Raw genomic sequence first — 19,863 nt, forward strand, 5'->3', positions numbered from 1 at the left:
TGTTATTTGGATATCTATCCAGCCCAAACAGCTATAGCTATTTTGTACTTTGTGTGTACTGGGCTTTGTCATTTCAAAGGGCTCAAAGAACTTTATAAATAGCGGCCATTCCTTCTCCCAATGTACTCCCGAAGAATAGGCTGGTTATTGGTTTCCACTTGTAAACAGAAAGCATGGGGCAAGGTGGAGGAGGTCTCTGGAGGAAAATGCAGGCCACCAGGTTGTGGGTGTTATATTCATGAAGGACCTGCCTTACTTCTTTGTAAAACATTTAAATATAAAGGTGCTCAGCTGGGAAATTTCCTAACCTGGGAGTCCTAATTTGACCTATTCAGGACTGATTTCTTTCTTTCTTTTTTTTTTTTAATTTTCATTACACAAGCAATTATAAATTTATTTATTTATTTTTGGCTGTGTTGGGTCTTCGTTTCTGTGTGAGGGCTTTTTCCAGTTGCGACAAGCGGGGGCCACTCTTCATCGCGGTACGTGGGCCTCTCACTATCGCGGCCTCTCTCGTTGTGAAGCACAGGCTCCAAACGCGCAGGCTCAGTAGTTGTGGCTCAACGGGCCCAGTTGCTCCGCGGCATGTGGGATCTTCCCAGACCAGGGCTCGAACCCGTGTCCCCTGCATTGGCAGGCAGACTCTCAACCACTGCGCCACCAGGGAAGCCCAGGACTGATTTCTAACCTGCATTCTTGTTTGGCTCAGTCCCGTCTAATAAATATTAACTGAGCATTACTACGTCCAGGTGCTCCATGCTTAGGAAATGAAGATGAATATGAAAAAGATCCTAATCTTGAGTGAGAGAGACAAACTAGTCAATAGGTAGTTTTATCGGGTGTAATGGGAGCACAGAAGGTTAAATTAGCACTCTAGCCCAGATAGAGGATGTCTCAAAAGGCTTCTCCAAGGAATAAATCTTAAGGAATGAATACTAGTGTGAAGAAAGGCAGCAGCTGAGGTGCGGAAAGAAAAAGGAGTTTCTGACACAGAATGGCTAGATTCTCAGGAATTCCATTTAGCTGTTCCTGTGAAGGAAGACTATATTTCTCAGCTTACCTTGCAGTTTAGCAAGGGTCGTGAAACTGAGTTCTGGTGAGTCAAATGTGGTCTAAAGTAAATGATGCACTTCCAAGCCTGGCAACAGAATATCCTGTGTGATCGTCTATGTTCCTCTCTCCCCTACCCTTAGGGCAGCTCTCAAAGAACTCCAGGATGGGAGAACCACATGATGGAAGAAGCCTGGATCCCTGAGTTCCTGCTTGGAGGAGAGCTGCCTAAACCACCATGGACTTAGTATGAGTGAGAAATGAATTTAATAATGTTAGCCACTGAGATTTTGGAGTTGTTTGTTACAGTGGCTAGAGTTCAGTACCTGATTATATAGACTAAGGAATAATAAGAAAGATCTGAATGACTTGCTGTCACTTCGAAGTTTATTTATTCCAAATGACCTTAAGGTCAACTACTCTTTCTTCCTTCCTCATTCTCCAATGGCACCAACATTTATCCTGAAAACGAAATAATCTTTTACACTGATCTAAGTGAGCATGTCTGTTTGTCCCAGAATGAAAAGACATTTACAGAACTGAATAGATCTTGAAAAGACTCTAGAAACACCACAGCTTCTCCCACCAAGGACCATACCTACAGGAGGTGGAATACCCCATGCCCTCAGTTAGACCATGGGTCCAGTCGTGTATTAACTTTAGGTTAGGGCCGCCATATTACCTGTGCACATATGTGTGTGGGATTGTGTTTGAGAGTATATCTTTTACTGGATGTCCACAGGGTGGTAGGTCAAACATCGAATGGCATGGAATTTAAGATGCCTGCCAGTGAAAAGAAAGAAATGCAAGAAAAAAGAATGAGGGTAGATGGGGAGTGAGTGTGGCACAGGGGAATGAAAAGTTACCCTGTGAAAAGGTACAACAAGAGAATCTGTGCCTATAGCCTATGTTTTGTCGTTGCCCTTCTGAAAAATAGCAGAAGCAGCAGGAATGGTTTGCTATCATTTTTCTAAGTGACAGGGAAATAAGACTGAACCTTCCTTTCTAGAGTTTTAAAAAAGTTACACTGGTTGTACAATTTCCCCCTAAATCTTGCACACATCTTCATCAACCATCAAGACTAGAATCAACAAACATCTGAATTTCAAGCACCTTGAAAGAACTAGGGTCTTTAAGAGCAGAATCCTGGGCAGGAAGCCAAACTGAGATAATGTCACATTCATAATGCTCCTTTGAACTCTGAAATAATTAGGGATTCTATTGTATTAAGACGTTAATTTGGGGGGTAGCAAAGTCACAGCTATAACCAAATCTGGTCCCTAATGCTTTGTTTAATTGATAAAGTGGAAACAAGACCAATTTTGTTTTGGGGGGGCAGCGTTTATGCTCTCCAGTTTGCCACAATTTCCACTACTCCATATTGTCTTGCCTTTAAAAGTGTTTGAGTTTTCAGTCCTTGCCAGTATATCTCTGTATCCCAAGCTTTTTTTGGTCAACTGTTGCCTTTATCTATTTGTTCTGATCAGGTCTAAAGTTAAATGGTCCCTTTTACTGTCTAACTGTGTTCGTTTTTTAAAAATGTGTTTAATTTGCTAACATCCTTAAAGTATTTTCCGAGAGAGTTTGACCAATTTACTTTCCTAATATAGATGAAAATATGCTCCTTTCAATAATGAGGCACCAATGAAGAATGAACATGTTTTTAAAATTTGTAATGTTTTATAGGATTCCTGATTTGTATGTATCACTTAGATCAGTGGCATTCAAATCATGAAGTCTTTATGTGCAATTGGCAAATCTTCAAGGTCTCTAATTTCTGTATGATTGCGTCATATCATGCTACATTATACCTAATTTTACAGATTAGAGACATGTGCCTCTTTTTTGAATGGTGATTACTAATGTGTTACTAAATCATCTAATTGTGAATATCATAGTACCATGAAGATGGCCCATGGAAATAAAAGATGCCTTTATTGTTGTAACCATGTAATGGTTATTCCATTTTGACCACAAATGTAGACATGGAAACTAGACTGTAAAGTGGATCATTATAAAGTGTATCTGTAGCAGGAAGACTTCTGAGATGGCCCCAATGATCCCACCTCTTGGTATTCACACACTTGTGTAAATACCTCTTCCTATGTTTGGGCTGGATTAGTGGCTTGATTGTAATGAATAGAATAGGCAAAAGGATGGGATGTTACAAAAGACTGAGATTTTCATCTTGCTAGCATGTTCCTGTCCTCTCGCTTATGCTGTTGAAACTAGCTTCATGTTTCTTTTGGAGGGGCCCATGTGACAAGGAAACGAGGAAGGCCTTCAGCCAATAAATAGCTTGTGAGGCACTGAGGCCTCAGACCAAAATCTCCCAAAGATAAGAATCCTGCCTTCAACCACATGAGTGAGCTAGGACGTGGATTTTCCCCAGCTGGGTCTCAAGATGACTGTAGTCCTGTGAGAGACCCCAGAGCCAGAGGACCCAGCTAAGCTGCTCCTAGATTCCTTCCCCACAGAAAGAGAGATAATAAATGTTGTTATATCCCAATAAGATTTGAGGTAACTTGTTATACAGCAATAGATACCTAACAGAGAATCTTGTTTTTCTATTGGAATAAGAGACAACTCTGTTTTTGTTCTGTTTTGTTTTCTTAAACCAAAATCTCAAACTGAGGATGGGGAAGGGGATAATTTATCTGGACAGAGGTGTTCAGTGCCATTCAGTGAAAAAAACAATTGAAACCATGTAGCCCAACACATACTGGTAAAATTGAACTGAACTTAAAAATGTAGGTGTTCATTATGCAGTAAAATAAAGTAGGGTTGCAATGAACAGAACAATGAATACCAGAAACTGTGCTATGATCAAGAGTCCTGTGATAACTACATTTACTAGTCATCAAATATTTTGAGTTTTGAGAAACTCCAACATGTAACTGAGAGAATGAGCAGGCAAGGAGAGGGAATGGCAGAGAGGCAGGAAGATAACTGGGTATTGTGGAGGCCAAAAGAGGACGATGTTGACAGCTGACAAGAGTATCAGAACCTACTGAAGCCAAGATGAGGTGAAAGCAGCTTATGGAATTTCTGCTCTGCTGGTCACTGGTGACCTTAGCACTGTCATGTGGGGTGGCAGCAGACGAACTAGCTAGACCTAAGTAGGTTGAAGGATGAGTGGGAGCAAATAGCGAGTGTAGACAGTTACCAAGTAATTCCAAAAGATATTATGAAACAGGAAAGTATAAGAAAAAACATTAAAAAGTGAAGTGAGCATGTGATATAAAAGTTGCTAGCATGCTGAAATGCATTTTCAATTCAGGATGAGAGATTAAGAGAGCAGATACACTATGGGCCTTGACACGAAATCCTGCAAACCTTTAAAATGATAATCCTTTGAATTCCTGACCTCCAGGTGTTATATTGTCAAATGACAAAAGAGATTATGCCCTTATAAAAAGATTTTAAAGGATTATCCAAAGACTTGGCAACACAGAATTCTTACCTGGAGAAAGGTAAATTACACGTTGCAGAGAAGTAATCAGATAATTTCCCTGTGTCTAGGGGACAGAAAAAGCCCAATATGCTTAAAGTTTCTAGGAAACTACAAAATAAGCCATCTTCTCATAGAACTTTTGGTATGTGTCCCCTCTTAAAAAGAGAAAAGGTAGTGTATGTATGTCCATGCCACTCTCTCACTTCCAAATGTAAAATAGCTAATGGGAAGCAGCCGCATAGCACAGGGAGATCAGCTCGGTGCTCTGTGACCACCTAGAGGGGTGGGATAGGGAGGGTGGGAGGGAGACGCAAGAGGGAGGGGATATGGGGATATATCTATACATATAGCTGATACACTTTGTTACACAGCAGAAACTAACACACCACTGTAAAGCAATTATACTCCAGTAAAGATGTTAAAAAAAAAATGTAAACCGCTATGGGGATGTACTAGGGTTCCCATTGAACCTCAACCACCCTCATACTTGAAATGATGAGGTGCCTTAATTTTGCCAGTCTTGTGGGTATTAAATGGTACCTTATTGTCACCTTAATTAGCATTGCACCAATTACTAAAGAGGCCAAGCATTTTTTTCATGCTTATTTTCCATCAGTGTATCCCCTGAAATGTTATGCCTTGTAACTTATTCTGGCAATTATTTTGTTAATTTGCCTATGGTTCACTTATAAATTTGTAATATTTCTTTATGTAAAATAGATCCTTACCCTTTGATAGAAAAAAAAAAAAAGAGAGAAGGGTAAAAGTCGTGGGAAACTTTCGGACCTAAGGAAAGACTGAGTTGGGGTTGGTGAGGGAAATGGATGCTGGATGAAAATGGATAATTAAGCTTTGCTACTAAAGGTGAGGCACTGTAAAAGACAGGAAAGAATGGATGGAGAAGAGGAATTAATGTGATTACTGTTCTAAAGATGTCTACGTGGAACACATTCTTTGTGTTCAGTGTATCAAATGAACTGGAGACCATTCAGATCTTTACACTGGTAAATACTTCAATATTAAAAAGGGAATATTATAGAAAAAACATTATTACCAAAAGAATAAACTTCTGTATTTGAAACTTGAAACAACAAATACAAATAAAGCATAAAAAACATGCATTGAACTGTGCTAACACATCGAGATTGCACTTAGCAAACCACCTTTTCTCTGTTTAGGAACAATCTCACCAATTCCAAAACACAATATGTTAATTAAAGGATCTCAGGTAGCAATCATGGAGTATTTCTCATGACAGATGAAGACACAAATATTCTGAGGACCAAAATTGCACAAGCAAAATCAAGAGACATTTTGTCCATCTTTTGGCAGTGCAAAGTTAGAGTGAATGCAAATGAACGTGTTGGCGGCAGAATTACACTGTTGACCACCTAAAGATTGGGCTCATGACCTAAGAAGGCAAAGCATCCATCTGTAGCATTATAACATTTTGTTTGTACTGCTGAACACGTGTTTGGATGTTTTTATATCTTCTCTACTCGTTTGGGTGCATAGTAAGCACTTCAGCATCAGCCTCTTGATAGAAGCTTAATTTTGTGTTATTTCTATTATATTGTTTTCTCTAATGGGAATGATATTCTCTCTTAAAAATAAATATGTCATTTATTCTTCAAATAATTCTGGGTTCAGGTTCTTTTGTTTCTCAAAATTGCCTGTACAGGATTATAGACACAGCTTAAAAATTGAGATATTCTTTGATTAAAAAAGTTATATTTGAATAACATGGGAAAAAATATTCATTCATTTAGTCACTCATTCTTTCATTCTTTTAATGTGCATGTATTGAGCTGAGCACAGTGGGAAGGTCAAGGATGGATGTGACATTGTCTCTGCCCTCAGGATGCTTATAACATAAAAGTAGTAAAATATTATTAGTACCTTCAGACAGAGCAAGCATAGGGCCATCAAATCTCAGAGGAAAGAAAGAGCAGGGTATTCTTTCATTCCACAAATTATTCCAGGGACTGGATATATAAAAGGGAAAAAGATAGCCAAGGTCCCTTATTTCATTGACCTTGCATCCTGGGGGTGAGATGAAAAATAATGAAGAAAACAAACAAATAAATAATATAACTTCAGGTAGCCACAAGTGCTATGAAGAAAACTGAAGCAGGACAATATGAAGGACAGTGACAGTGGGTGAGGGGTGTGACTTTGAGGGCACAAAACCCTCTGTGAGGAGGTGACAGCTGAGTAGAGATTTGATGGTGCAAGGAGCAAGCACTTGAAGATATGAAGAAAAGGCTTTCCAGGCAGACAGACCAATACAAAAATGCTTTGAGGCAAAAATGAGTTTGGCATGTTCTGGAACAAAAAAGAAAGCCACATGACTAGAGTGTGGGAGAAAGGGAGAGTGACAGACGAGGTCATATTGGTGGGAAGGGGTCAGACCCTATTGACTTTCGTAGGTCATGATAAAGATTCTGTTCTAAGTGAGAAAGGGAATCCACTGGAGATTTTAATCAGGATGTGGCATGATCTGATTTACATTTCTTTCTGGGTGCCGTGTGGAAATTCAACTGCAAAGTGGTAAGAACGGTAACCGGGACAGAGATTAGGCATCTATGCATTGTCCAGGTGAGAGGACCAATGAGAAATTGACTCAAGTAGTCTAACCTAGAGAGGACAGGTTAGAATCTATTGTGGTAGCCTGATTAGAGGTGGTTGGTGTGGACTAGGGTAGTAATTACTAAGGTGGGGAGAAGTGGTTTCACTTTAGGAGAAGTTTCACAAAAAAAGTGATGTAGAACCGTTGAGTTGAACTTTAAATGGCAGGCAGATTTGTGACAAGTGGGGAGTCATTCACTGATTTATTGAGTGCCTCCTAGGGGGCAGGCACTGTGGCAGGTTCTGGGGTTACAGCAGTGCAGGAGTCCTTGCTGAGAAAACTTGCTGAGGAACTACTATTCTAAGTAAAGATACAAAAGTAGCGAGGTGAACAGTATGTTAATAAGAATTACCTCCAGATACAGTTTTAAGGATGCTTTATTCTTTTTCTTTTAGTTTAGAAAATTGTATGACTAAAACTCCTTTGTATGTTTGACTTTCCTTGAATTTGCAAAAGTGGTAAGTTTCTATCAGTAGAAACTCAGTTCATTGTCAGCTGGCAAATTTCATCATGTCACTTCCTTAGAAACAGTGGTTAGTATTTATCTTTCCCATTCTGAGAAGGAGAAATTATAGCCTCCTTAGAAAGGAAAAGCACAGAGGAGAATACAAAATATATAATAAATTCATATACTTAGGTGCATCTATTACTGTCCATCTGCTACCCTGCCTCCAATCTTGCCCCCTGAATCTTTTTCCAAGTGTATGACCCAACTTCAACATTACTCACATTGGATTTTTTCTTTTTTTAAAAATTATTTTTTAAACCATGGTGAAATAACAAAATGTAAAATTTACCACCTTAAACCATCTTGAAGTATACACTTTAGCGGCATTAAGTACATTCACATTGCTGTGCAAATCCCACTGGATTTTAAACCACACGAGTATCGCTGTTCCCCTAATGCTTCTGGCAGTTTGTTGCCTGGACCATACCTCTATCTATGTGATTCCTGCTGGCCCCTGAAATGCCTTTCCCTTTCCTTACCAATTAAAATCCTACACATCCTGAAGGCCAGTTGTTTTAGGCTCTTATGAAACCTCATCTGGAAACAGAAGGTCAACTCTGTTGCTAGGTAACATACTACTTAAAGTTAAAATGATGCCTGGTTGGTAAATTGCATCTGGACTGGGAAGATTTATACATGAACTACAAATACTTGATGGGGATGCGATATTTAGGACTCCCCTGAGTGATGACTTGTGATTAGGCAGGTTCCTTGTCCCTGGAGGCTAGGGCTATGGAGTTATTACAAGAGATACTGCCTTTAAGGGCATGAGGCTTCTGATCCAGGAACATTCTTGTACCCACCCTACATTGATCTTGTCTTCTTGCACCTGATCTGTCACCTGGGGGGCATGGACTGATGTTTGTACTGACATAAAGAATCCCACTGAAGAAAAACTCTGAAGCTGCCCTGCTAGCCAGTGGCATTTCCTGTATTATATCTTTCTTGATAGATCTACTGTGGCTCATAGTAGTCTTATGAGTCTGAATGTTTAGTTGGACTAAGAAGACCTGCTTTGAGGAGTTGCATCAATATGCAGACATATTGTCCTAAATCCTAATACCCCTTGCACACCTGGACTTAAAACCACTGGGACTATACTCAGGGCTAAGGTAATAAAGCATGGCTAACCTTTGGAAGGAGCTGGATTGCCTGTAGAATTCTTTGTCTGTGCCCAGAATTAAGGATTCCAATTTCCAACAGATCTTGATCTTCCATAACATTGCTTCCCTGAAACAAAACCAGAAATGTTATAAATTAAATCAGGCATTTTTACTGTGGGTAAATAATGATTTTCTTAATACAGAGAAAAATAACCAACAAGTGATCTGATTTTTATAGACAAAAACATAGAGTCATTCTTCTGTGAGGGTGAGGTGAGAGTAGATCACCTATATGACTGTGTTGAAGGTTCTGGGAAAGTCTTCTTTCCCTCACAAATACTCTCATGGCTTACTATTTATGGTTGGATTATCTGCATTGGGAATTCATTCCTGTGGCTCAAAACCTTGTTCCCCTAAAAATGTATATGCTTCTAGGAAGAGTTGTCATTTAAAACTATCAGTGACCTATGCATTGAGGTGAATGAACAAGTTTTTTTTCCCTCTGAAAATAGATTTTGTAAGAAGAGCTGATGGAATAATTGAAGTATACTAGGCAAGTTAAAAGAGAATTAATAATTAATCTTAAATATTGGATGTCAGATACCTGATCAAGATGTGAGGACAGAACAATGAGTAAGATGCAGGTCCCTGCCCTCAACTCTCTATTCCTTCCAGTCCAGTGATGGAAACAGATTGTTCAAAGGCAGTTAGGATGCTGTGAATATGCTATGATGGTGACACATGCTTGGTAGTGTAGAGGGGATCTGGGATATGTTTGCAGGGGAGATGATGTCTGAAGGATGGTTTGGATTTAGCACTCAAAATGGGAAGGACTAGGAGAAATTATGTGCAATGCCATGTGGGTAAGAAAGAACACAGTTTATTTGGAAACATCAAGTTCTAGGATAAGTTGGAGAGAGGAGCAAAAGGTAAGTCTGGAAAGATAAGGAAAGGCCAGACTATACAGACGTTGTATGCCACGCTGAGGAATTTAGACTTCATCTTGACCATAATGGGAAACCTGGACAGATTTTAAGAAAAGGAGTTACATGATGAGATTCCATATTTAGAAGGATCAATTTGTTTTCTGTGACTGGGCCACAGTTTCCTTACCTATAAAATGATGAGGTTGAGCCACATAATCTCCAAGGATCAGTCTAGTCCTGATATTCTCTGATTTCAATGATTTTTTGACCTCTGATTAATATTCCAACACAGAAATTTATTTATTTATTTATTTTGGCTGTGCCATGCGGCTTGTGGGATTTTAGTTCCCTGACCAGGGATCAAACCTGGGCCCTCAGCAATAAGAGGGTGGAGTCCTAACCACTGAACTGCCAGGGAACTCCCTGTAACACAGAAATCTATAAATGGCTTATTTTGTCCCTAAATTTTAGTCTTTTGGAGCTTGCAAGATTTATTTCCGTTTAAATAAATCTACAGAGAAGTTCAAGAATTCAGATCACTGCTTTCTATGGACAAGTCAAAGTCTGTCCTACTAGTGTGTAAAATAAAACCACTTATGAATAGAAATTACAGAATACCTATTTATGGAGAGCAGTGGGTACTGATGAATATTTAAAGCAAAAGAGAATGAACTGGAAAGGGCAATCATGGGAGCATGGAGGCCATTAGAAGACCACAGTAGTTGTTCTATAGATGATGTGGGCTTAGACTAAGGTAGTGGTCACAGGAGACTGAAAGAAGTGAGTGGATCTGAAAACTATCAAGAAGTTTGACTTGGTGATTGAATGCACAGAATGATGGAGAAACTCAGAATACACATCAGTTCCAGGCTTCAGCAGTAGGGGTGGACCGTGATGCCTTTTCCTGAGAAAGTAAAGGAGGAGGGGCCAGTTTACTATGGTGCAAAGACTAATGTCTTTCCCTGGACTGGCACAGAACAGATGAATGTAAACAATTTAATATCGGACTATGTTATAAATGGATGAATTGGCTGTTCTTAGAAAGATTAAAGTCATTAGAATGGCATCATAGCTAGGGATTTACAATGGGCACTCACCAGACAAAAACATTCCACCTACGCATAGTAACATTCCTGTGCCTAAGCTACTCTGGCCACCTTGGAGAAGGCAGAACTATGCAGGTAGAGCAGCACGATAATAAAAGCCTAATGCAAACAAATAAGCCAGTCTTGGGAGTATGCCACAGGAAACACTGCTCTCAGAAAGTACTCAGTGCACACAATAGGGCATGGCTAAGGATATAAATGACTTCATTTTGAGAAAGCGTTATTATTTTCAGAAATGGACTAGTGTGTCATGAGTGGGATATATGATACCGTTCTGTGTTTGACTTTCACCCTTTAAGGGGTTTTCCAAAGGAGATAAAAGGCCCTTAAAAAACAAAAACAAAAACAAAAAACTTTGGCCACCTATGTATTAGATCATTATCTGGCTTTCCACTGGCTAAATTACCAGTCCACAACTTAAGCTTATACAAAATATAGAACCTGGGTTCTTTATACAAACACAAAACACACCAGGATGCTACAGTCTGATTTAGCTACTATCTATAGGTAATACTGAAAACTTGATTTCAGTGTTTGAACACTGAAATGATTTAAAAACTTTAATCCTTAAATCATAAACAATATGAAGAGACAACCCTCAGAATGGGAGAGAATATTTGCAAATGAAGCAACTGACAAAGGATTAGTCTCCAAAATTTACAAGCAGCTCATGCAGCTCAAAATCAAAAAAACAAACAACCCAATCCCAAAATCGGCAGAAGACCTAAACAGACATTTCTCCAAAGAAGATATACAGACTGCCAACAAATACACAAAAGGATGCTCAACATCACTAATCATTAGAGAAATACAAATCAAAACTACCATTAGGTATCACGTCACACTGGTCACAATGGCCATCATCAAAAAATCTATAAACAAAAATGCTGGAGAGGGTGTGGAGAAAAGGGAACCCTCTTGCACTATTGGTGGGAATGTAAACTGATACACCCACTATGGAGAACAGTATGGAGGTTCCCTAAGAAACTAAAAATAGAACTACCATACGACCCAGCAATCCCACTACTGGGCATATACCCTGAGAAAACCATAATTCAAAAAGAGTCATGTACCAAAACGTTCATTGCAGCTCTATTTACAATAGCCAGGACATGGAAGCAACCTAAGTGTCCATCAACAGATGAATGGATAAAGAAGATGTGGCACATATATACAATGGAATATGACTCAGCCATAAAAGGAAATGAAATTGAGTTATTTGTAGTGAGGTGGATGGACCTAAAGTCTGTCATACAGAGTGAAGTAAGGCAGAAAGAGAAAAACAAACACAGTATGCTAACACATATATATGGAATCTAAAAAAAAAGAAAGGTCATGAAGAACCTAGGGGCGGAGGAGCTTCAAGATGGCAGAAGAGTAAGTCGTGGAGATCACCTTCCTCCCCACAGATACATCAGAAATACATCTACATGTGGAACAACTACTACAGAACACCTACTGAACGCTGGCAGAAGACCTCAGACCTCCCCAAAGGCAAGAAACTCCCCACGTACCTGGGTAGGGCAAAAGGAAAAACAGAGACAAAAGAATAGGGTCGGGACCTGCACCAGTGGGAGGGAGCTGTGAAGGAGGAAAGGTTTCCACACACTAGGAAGCCCCTTCGTGGGCGGATACTGCGGGTGGCGGAGGTGGGTGGGGAGCTTCGGGGCCATACTGAGGGTGGCGGAGGTGGGTGGGAAGCTTCGGGGCCGCGGAGGAGACCGCAGCAACAGAAGTGCGGAGGGCAAAGAGGAGAGAGTCCCACACAGAGGATCGGTGCCGACCAGCACTCACCAAGCCGAGAGGCTTGTCAGCTCACCCGCCGGTACGGGCGGGGGCTGGGAGCTGACGCTCGGGCTTCAGAGGTCAGACGCAAGGGAGAGGACTGGGGTTGGCGACGTGAACACAGCCTGAAGGGGCTAGTGCACCATGGCTAGCCGGGAGGGAGTCCGGGAAAAAGTCTGGAGCTGCCGAAGAGGCAAGAGACTTTTTCTTGCCTCTGTTTCCTGGTGCGCCAGGAGAGGGGATTAAGAGCGCTGCTTAAATGAGCTCGAGACAGGTGCGAGCCGCGGCTATCAGCGCGGACCCCAGAGACGAGTATGAGACGCTAAGGCTGCTGCTGCCGCCACCAAGAATCCTGTGAGCAAGCACAGGTCACTGTCCACACCTCCCCTCCTGGGAGCCTGTGCAGCCCGCCACTGCCAGGGTCCTGGGATCCAGGGACAACTTCCCCAGGAGAACACATGGCGCGCCTCAGGCTGGTGCAACGTCACGCCGGCCTCTGCCGCTGCAGTGTCGCCCCGCATCCGTTCCCCTCCCTCCCCCCGGCCTGAGTGAGCCGGAGCCCCCGAATAAGCTGCTCCTTTAACCCCGTCCTGGCTGAGCGAAGAACAGACGGCCTCAGGTGACATACACGCAAAGACAGGTCCAAATCCAAAGCTGAAACCCCGGAGCTGTGCGAACAAAGAAGAGAAAGGGAAATTTCTCCCAGCAGCCTCAGAAGCAGCGGATTAAAGCTCCACAATCAAGTTGATGTACCCTGTATCTGTGGAATACCTGAATAGACAACGAATCATCGCAAATGGAGGAGGTGGACTTTGGGAGCAACGATATATATATATTTTTTCCCTTTTTCTCTTTTTGTGGGTGTGTATGTGTATGCTTCTGAGTGTGATTTTGTCTGTATAGCTTTGCTTTTACCATTTGTCCTAGGGTTCTGCCTGTCTGTTTTATTTTTTTTCACATAAAAATTCTTTTTTCTTAATAATTATTTTTTATTTTAATAACGTTATTTTATTTTATCTTCTTCTTTCTTTCTTTCGTTTTTTTCCTCCCTTTTATTCTGAGCTGTGTGGAGGACAGGCTCCTGGTGCTTCAGCCAGGCGTCAGGGCTGTGCCACTGAGGTGGGAGAACCAAGTTCAGGACACTGGTCCACAAGAGACCTCCCAGCTCCACATAATATCAAACGGCGAAAATCTCCCAGAGATCTCCATCTCAACACCAAGACCCAGCTCCACTAAACGACCAGCAAGCTACAGTGCTAGACACCCTATGCCAAACAACTAGCAAGACAGGAACACAACCCCATCCATTAGCACAGAGGCTGCCTAAAATCATAAAAAGGCCACAGACATGCTCAAACACACCTCCAGACATGGACCGGCCCACCAGAAAGACAAGATCCAGCCTCATCCACCAGAACACAGGCACTAGTCCTCTCCACCAGGAAGCCTACACAACCCACTGAACCAATCTTAGCCACTGGAGACAGACACCAAAAACAATGGGAACTAAGAACCTGCAGCTGGAGAAGAGGAGACCCCAAACACAGTAAGTTAAGCAAAATGAGAAGACAGAGAAACACACAGCAGGTGAAGGAGCAAGGCAAAAACCCACCAGACCTAACAAATGAAGAGGAAATAGGCAGTCTACCTGAAAAAGAATCCAGAATAATGACAGTAAAGATGATCCCAAATCTTGGAAATAGAATGGAGAATATACAAGAAATGTTTAACAAGGACCTAGAAGAACTAAAGAGCAAACAAACAGTGATTAACAACACAATGAATGAAATTAAAAATTCTCTAGAAGGGATCAATAGCAGAATAACTGAGGCAGAAGAACGGATAAGTGACCTGGAAGATAAAATAGTGGAAATAACTAGTGCAGAGCAGAATAAAGAAAAAAGAATGAAAAGAATTGAGGACAGTCTCAGAGACCTCTGGGACAACATTAAACACACCAACATTCGAATTATAGGGGTCCCAGAAGAAGAAGAGAAAAAGAAAGGGACTGAGAAAATATTTGAAGAGATTAAAGTTGAAAACTTCCCTAATATGGGAAAGGAAATAGTTAATCAAGTCCAGGAAGCACAGAGAGTCCCAAACAGGATAAATCCAAGGAGAAACAGGCCAAGACACATATTAATCAAACTATCAAAAATTAAATACACAGAAAAATATTAAAAGCAGCAAGGGAAAAACAACAAATAACACACAAGGAAATCCGCATAAGGTTAACAGCTGATCTTTCAGCAGAAACTCTGCAAGCCAGAAGGGAGTGGCAGGACATATTTAAAGTGATGAAAGGGAAAAACCTACAACCAAGATTACTCTACCCAGCAAGGATCTCATACAGGTTTGACGGAGAAATTAAGACCTTCACAGACAAGCAAAAGCTAAGAGAATTCAGCACCTTGAAACCAGCTTTACAACAAATGCTAAAGGAACTTCTCTAGGCAGGAAACACAAGGGAAGGAAAAGACCTACAATAACAAACCCAAAACAATTAAGAAAATGGTAAGAGGAACATACATATCGATAATTACCTTAAATGTAAATGGATTAAATCCTCCAACCAAAAGACATAGACTGGCTGCATGGATACAAAAACAAGACCCGTATATATGCTGTCTACAAGAGACCCACTTCAGGCCTAGGGACACATACAGACTGAAAGTGAGGGGATGGAAAAAGAAATTCCATGCAAATGGAAATCAAAAGAAAGCTGGGGTAGCAATTCTCATATCAGACAAAATTGACTTTAAAACAAAGACTATTACAATAGATAAAGAGGGACACTACATAATGATCAAGGGACCAATCCAGGAAGAAGATATAACAATTGCAAATATTTATGCACCCAACATAGGAGCACCTCAGTACATACGGCAAATGCTAACAGCCATAAAAGGGAAAATCAGTAGTAACACAATCATAGTAGGAGACTTTAACACCACACTTTCACCAATAGACAGATCATCCAAAATGAAAATAAATAAGGAAACACAAGCTTTGAACGATACATTAAACAAGATCGACTTAATTGACATTTATAGGACATTCCATCCAAAAACAACAGAATACACATTCTTCTCAAGTGCTCATGGAACATTCTCCAGGATAGATCATATTTTGGTCACAAATCAAGCCTTGGTAAATTTAAGAAACTTGAAATCATATCAGGTATCTTTTCTGACCACAACGCTATGAGCCTTGATATCAATTACAGGAAAAAATCTGTAAGAAATATAAACACATGGAGGCTAAACACCACACTACTTAATAACCAAGAGATCACTGAAAAAATCAGAGAGGAAATCAAAAAATACCTAGAAACGAATGAGAATGAAAACACTATGACCCAAAACCTATGGGATGCAGCAGAAGCAGTTCTAAGAGGGAACTTTATAGCAATACAATCCTACCTTAAGAGACAAGAAACATCTCAAATAAACAACCTAACCTTACACCAAAAGCAATTAAGAGAGAGAAAACAAAAAACCCCCACAGATCACGAAGGAAAGAAATCATAAAGATCAGATAAGAAATAAAGGAACAAGAAATGAAGGAAACGATAGCAAAGATCAATAAAACTAAATGCTGGTTCTTTGAGAAGATAAACAAAATTGATAAACCATTAGCCAGACTTATCAAGAAAAAAAGGGAGAAGAATCAAATCAATAGAATTAGAAATGAAAAAGGAGAAGTTACAGTGAACACTGCAGAAATACTAAGCATCATAAGAGACTACTGCAAGCAACTTCATGCCAATAAAATGGACAACCTGGAAGAAATGGACAAATTCTTAGAAAGGTATAACCTTCCAAGACTGAATCAGTAAGAAATAGAAAATATGAACAGACCAAGCACAAGCACTGAGATTGAAACTGTGATTAAATATCTTCTAACAAACAAAAGCCCAGGACCAGATGGCTTCACAGGCGAATTCTATTAAACATTTAGAGAAGAGCTAACACCTATGCTTCTCAAACTCTTCCAAAATATAGCAGAGGGAGGAAGACTCCCAAACTCATTCTACGAGGCCACCAGCACTCTGATATCAATACCAGACAAAGTTGTCACAAAACTACAGGCCAGTGTCAGTGATGAACATAGATGCAAAAATCCTCAACAAAATACTAGCAAACAGAACCCAACAGCACATTAAAAGGATCATACACTATGATCAAGTGGGGTTTATCCCAGGAATGCAAGGCTTCTTCATATATGCAAATCAATCAACATGATACACCATGTTAACAAATTGAAGGAGAAAAACTATATGATCATCTCAATAGATGCAGAGAAAGCTTTCGACAAAATTCAACACCCATTTATGATAAAAACCCTCCAGAAAGGAGGCATAGAGGGAACTTTCCTCAACATAATAAAGGCCATATATGACAAACCCACAGCCAACATCATCCTCAATGGTGAAAAACTGAAACCATTTTCACTAAGATCAGGAACAAGAGAAGGTTGCCCACTCTTACCACTATTATTCAACATAGTTTTGGAAGTTTTAGCCACAGCAATCAGAGAAGAAAAAGAAATAAAAGGAATCCAAATTGGAAAAGAAGAAGTAAAGCTGTCACTGTTTGCAGATGACATGATACTATACACAGAGAATCCTAAAGATGCTACCAGAAAACTACTAGTGCTAATCAATGAATTTGGTAAAGTAGCAGGATACAACATTAATGCACAGAAATCTCTTGCATTCCTATACACTAATGATGAAAAATCTGAAAGTGAAATTAAGAAAACACTCTCGTTTACCATTGCAACAAAAAGAATAAAATATCTAGGAATAAACCTACCTAAGAAGACAAAGACCTGTATGCAAAAATTATAAGGCACTGATAAAAGAAATTAAAGATGATACAAATAGATGGAGAGATATACCATATTCTTGGATTGGAAGAATCAACATTGTGAATATGACTCTACTACCCAAAGGAATCTACAGATTCAATGCAATCCCTATGAAACTACCACTGGCATTTTTCACAGAACTAGAACAAAAAATTTCACAATTTGTATGGAAACACTAAAGACCCCGAATAGCCAAAGCAATCTTGGGAAAGAAAAACGGAGCTGGAGGAATCAGACTTCCTGACTTCAGACTTACTACAAAGCTACAGTAATCATGACAGTATGGTACTGGCACAGAAACAGAAATATAGATCCATGGAACAGGAGAGAAAGCCCAGAAATAAACCCACACACATACGGTCACCTTATCTTTGATAAAGGAGGCAAAAGTATACAGTGGAGAAAAGACAGCTTCTTCAATAAGTGGTGCTGGGAAAACTGGACAGCTACATATAAAAGAATGAAATTAGAACACTCCCTAACACGATACACAAAAATAAACTCAAAATGGATTAAAGACCTAAATGTAAGGCCAGACACTATCAAACTCTTAGAGGAAAACATAGGCAGAACACTCTATGACATAAATCACAGCAAGATCCTTTTTGACCCAGCTCCTAGAGCAATGGAAATAAAAACAAAAATAAACAAATGGGACCTAATGAAACTTAAGAACTGTTGCACAGCATAGGAAACCAGAAACAAGACAAAAAGACAACCCTCAGAATGGGAGAAAGTATTTGCAAACAAAGCAATGGACAAAGGATTAATCTCCAAAATTTACAAGCAGCTCATGCAGCTCAATATTAAAAAAAAAACAACCCAATCTAAAAATGGGCAGAAGACCTAAATAGACATTTCTGCGAAGAAGATATACAGATTGCAACAGACACATGAAAGAATGCTCAACATCATTAATCATTAGAGAAATGCAGATCAAAACTACCATGAGATATCATCTCACACTGGTCAGAATGGCCATCATGAAAAAATCTACAAACACTAAATGCTGGAGAGGGTGTAGAGAAAAGGGAACCCTCTTGCAGTGTTGGTGGGAATGGAAATTGATACAGCCATTATGGAGAACAGTATGGAGGTTCCTTAAAAAACTAAAAATAGAACTACCATACAACCAAGCAATCCCCCTACTGGGCATATACCCTGAGAAAAGCATAATTCAAAAAGTCATGTACCACAATGTTCATTGCAGCTCTATTTACAATAGCCAGGACGTGGAATCAACCGAAGTGTTCATCAATAGATGAGTGAATAAAGAAGATATGGCACATCTATACAAGGGAATATTACTCAGCCATAAGAAGGAACGAAACTGAGTTACTTGTAGTGAGGTGGATGGACCTAGAGTCTGTCATACAGAGTGAAGTAAGTCAGAAAGAGAAAAAGAAATAGCACATATATATGCCATCTAAAAAAAGAAAAAAAAAAGGTCATGAAGAATCTAGGTGCAAGACAGGAATAAAGATGCAGACCTACTAGAGAATGGACTTGAGGATATAGCGAGGGGGAAGGGTAAGCTCGGACAAAGTGAGAGAGTCGAATGGACATACATACACTACCAAACGTAAAACAGAATGCTAGTGGGAAGCAGCCACATAGCACAGGGAGATCAGCTTGGTGCTTTGTGACCACCTAGAGGGGTGGGATAGGGAGGGTGGGAGGGAGGGAGATGCAAGAGGCAAGAGGTATGGGGACATATGTTTATGTATAACTGATTCCCTTTGTTATAAAGCAGAAACTAACACACCATTGTAAAGAGATTACACTACAACAAAGATGTTAAAAAAATAAATGTTAAAAAATAAATAAATAAAATGGTCAATTTTAATTTGAAAAAAAAATAGAACCTGGGGCAAGAGGGGAATAAAGATATAAAGATGCAGACGTATTAGAGAATGGTCTTGAGGATATGGGGAGGGGGGAGGTGTAAGCTGGGAGAAAGTGAGAGAGTGGCATGGACATATATACACTACCAAATGTAAAATAGATAGCTAGGGGGAAGCAGCCGCATAGCACAGGGAGATCAGCTTGGTGCTTTGTGACCACCTACAGGGGTGGGATAAGGAGGGTGGGAGGGAGGGATACGCAAGAGGGAGGGGATATGGGGAGGTATGTATATGTATAACTGATTCACTTTGTTATAAAGCAGAAACTAACACACTATTGTAAAGCAATTATACTCCAATAATGATGTTTTTAAAAAAATGAACAACAATAACAAAAAATACACATTAAAAAATATTTAATCTTTAGAGACCACTGTTCTTCCTCTAAACCACCACCTTACCTATCTTCAGTAAGTGAGGAAACATTTTGAAGAACTGTAGGGAAGTTAGACAACTTCTCTTTGGGTCAAATATCCTAGCATACAGGACAATTACCAAACACTTTTGAAAAATGAGCGAAAACTGT

General features: G+C 39.9%; 1 protein-coding gene across 25 annotated transcripts in view; it reads right to left on the reverse strand.

Annotated features, from left to right (window-relative positions):
• The window catches only part of ANKS1B (ankyrin repeat and sterile alpha motif domain containing 1B), a 1,184,309-nt gene that overhangs the window by 350,301 nt on the left and 814,145 nt on the right, over positions 1-19,863 (reverse strand). For all 25 annotated transcript variants that reach the window (XM_029204282.1, XM_029204271.1, XM_029204270.1 and 22 more), the window contains one exon: positions 8,773-8,871. In XM_029204282.1, the coding sequence (XP_029060115.1) occupies positions 8,773-8,871 (99 nt within the window). The remainder of the gene's footprint in view (positions 1-8,772; positions 8,872-19,863) is intronic.

The sequence above is a fragment of the Monodon monoceros genome, unplaced genomic scaffold (genome assembly GCF_005190385.1).
Source record: "Monodon monoceros isolate NGI ecotype Baffin Bay Population unplaced genomic scaffold, NGI_Narwhal_1 Super_Scaffold_6, whole genome shotgun sequence".
NCBI classification, from domain to species: Eukaryota; Metazoa; Chordata; class Mammalia; order Artiodactyla; family Monodontidae; genus Monodon; species Monodon monoceros.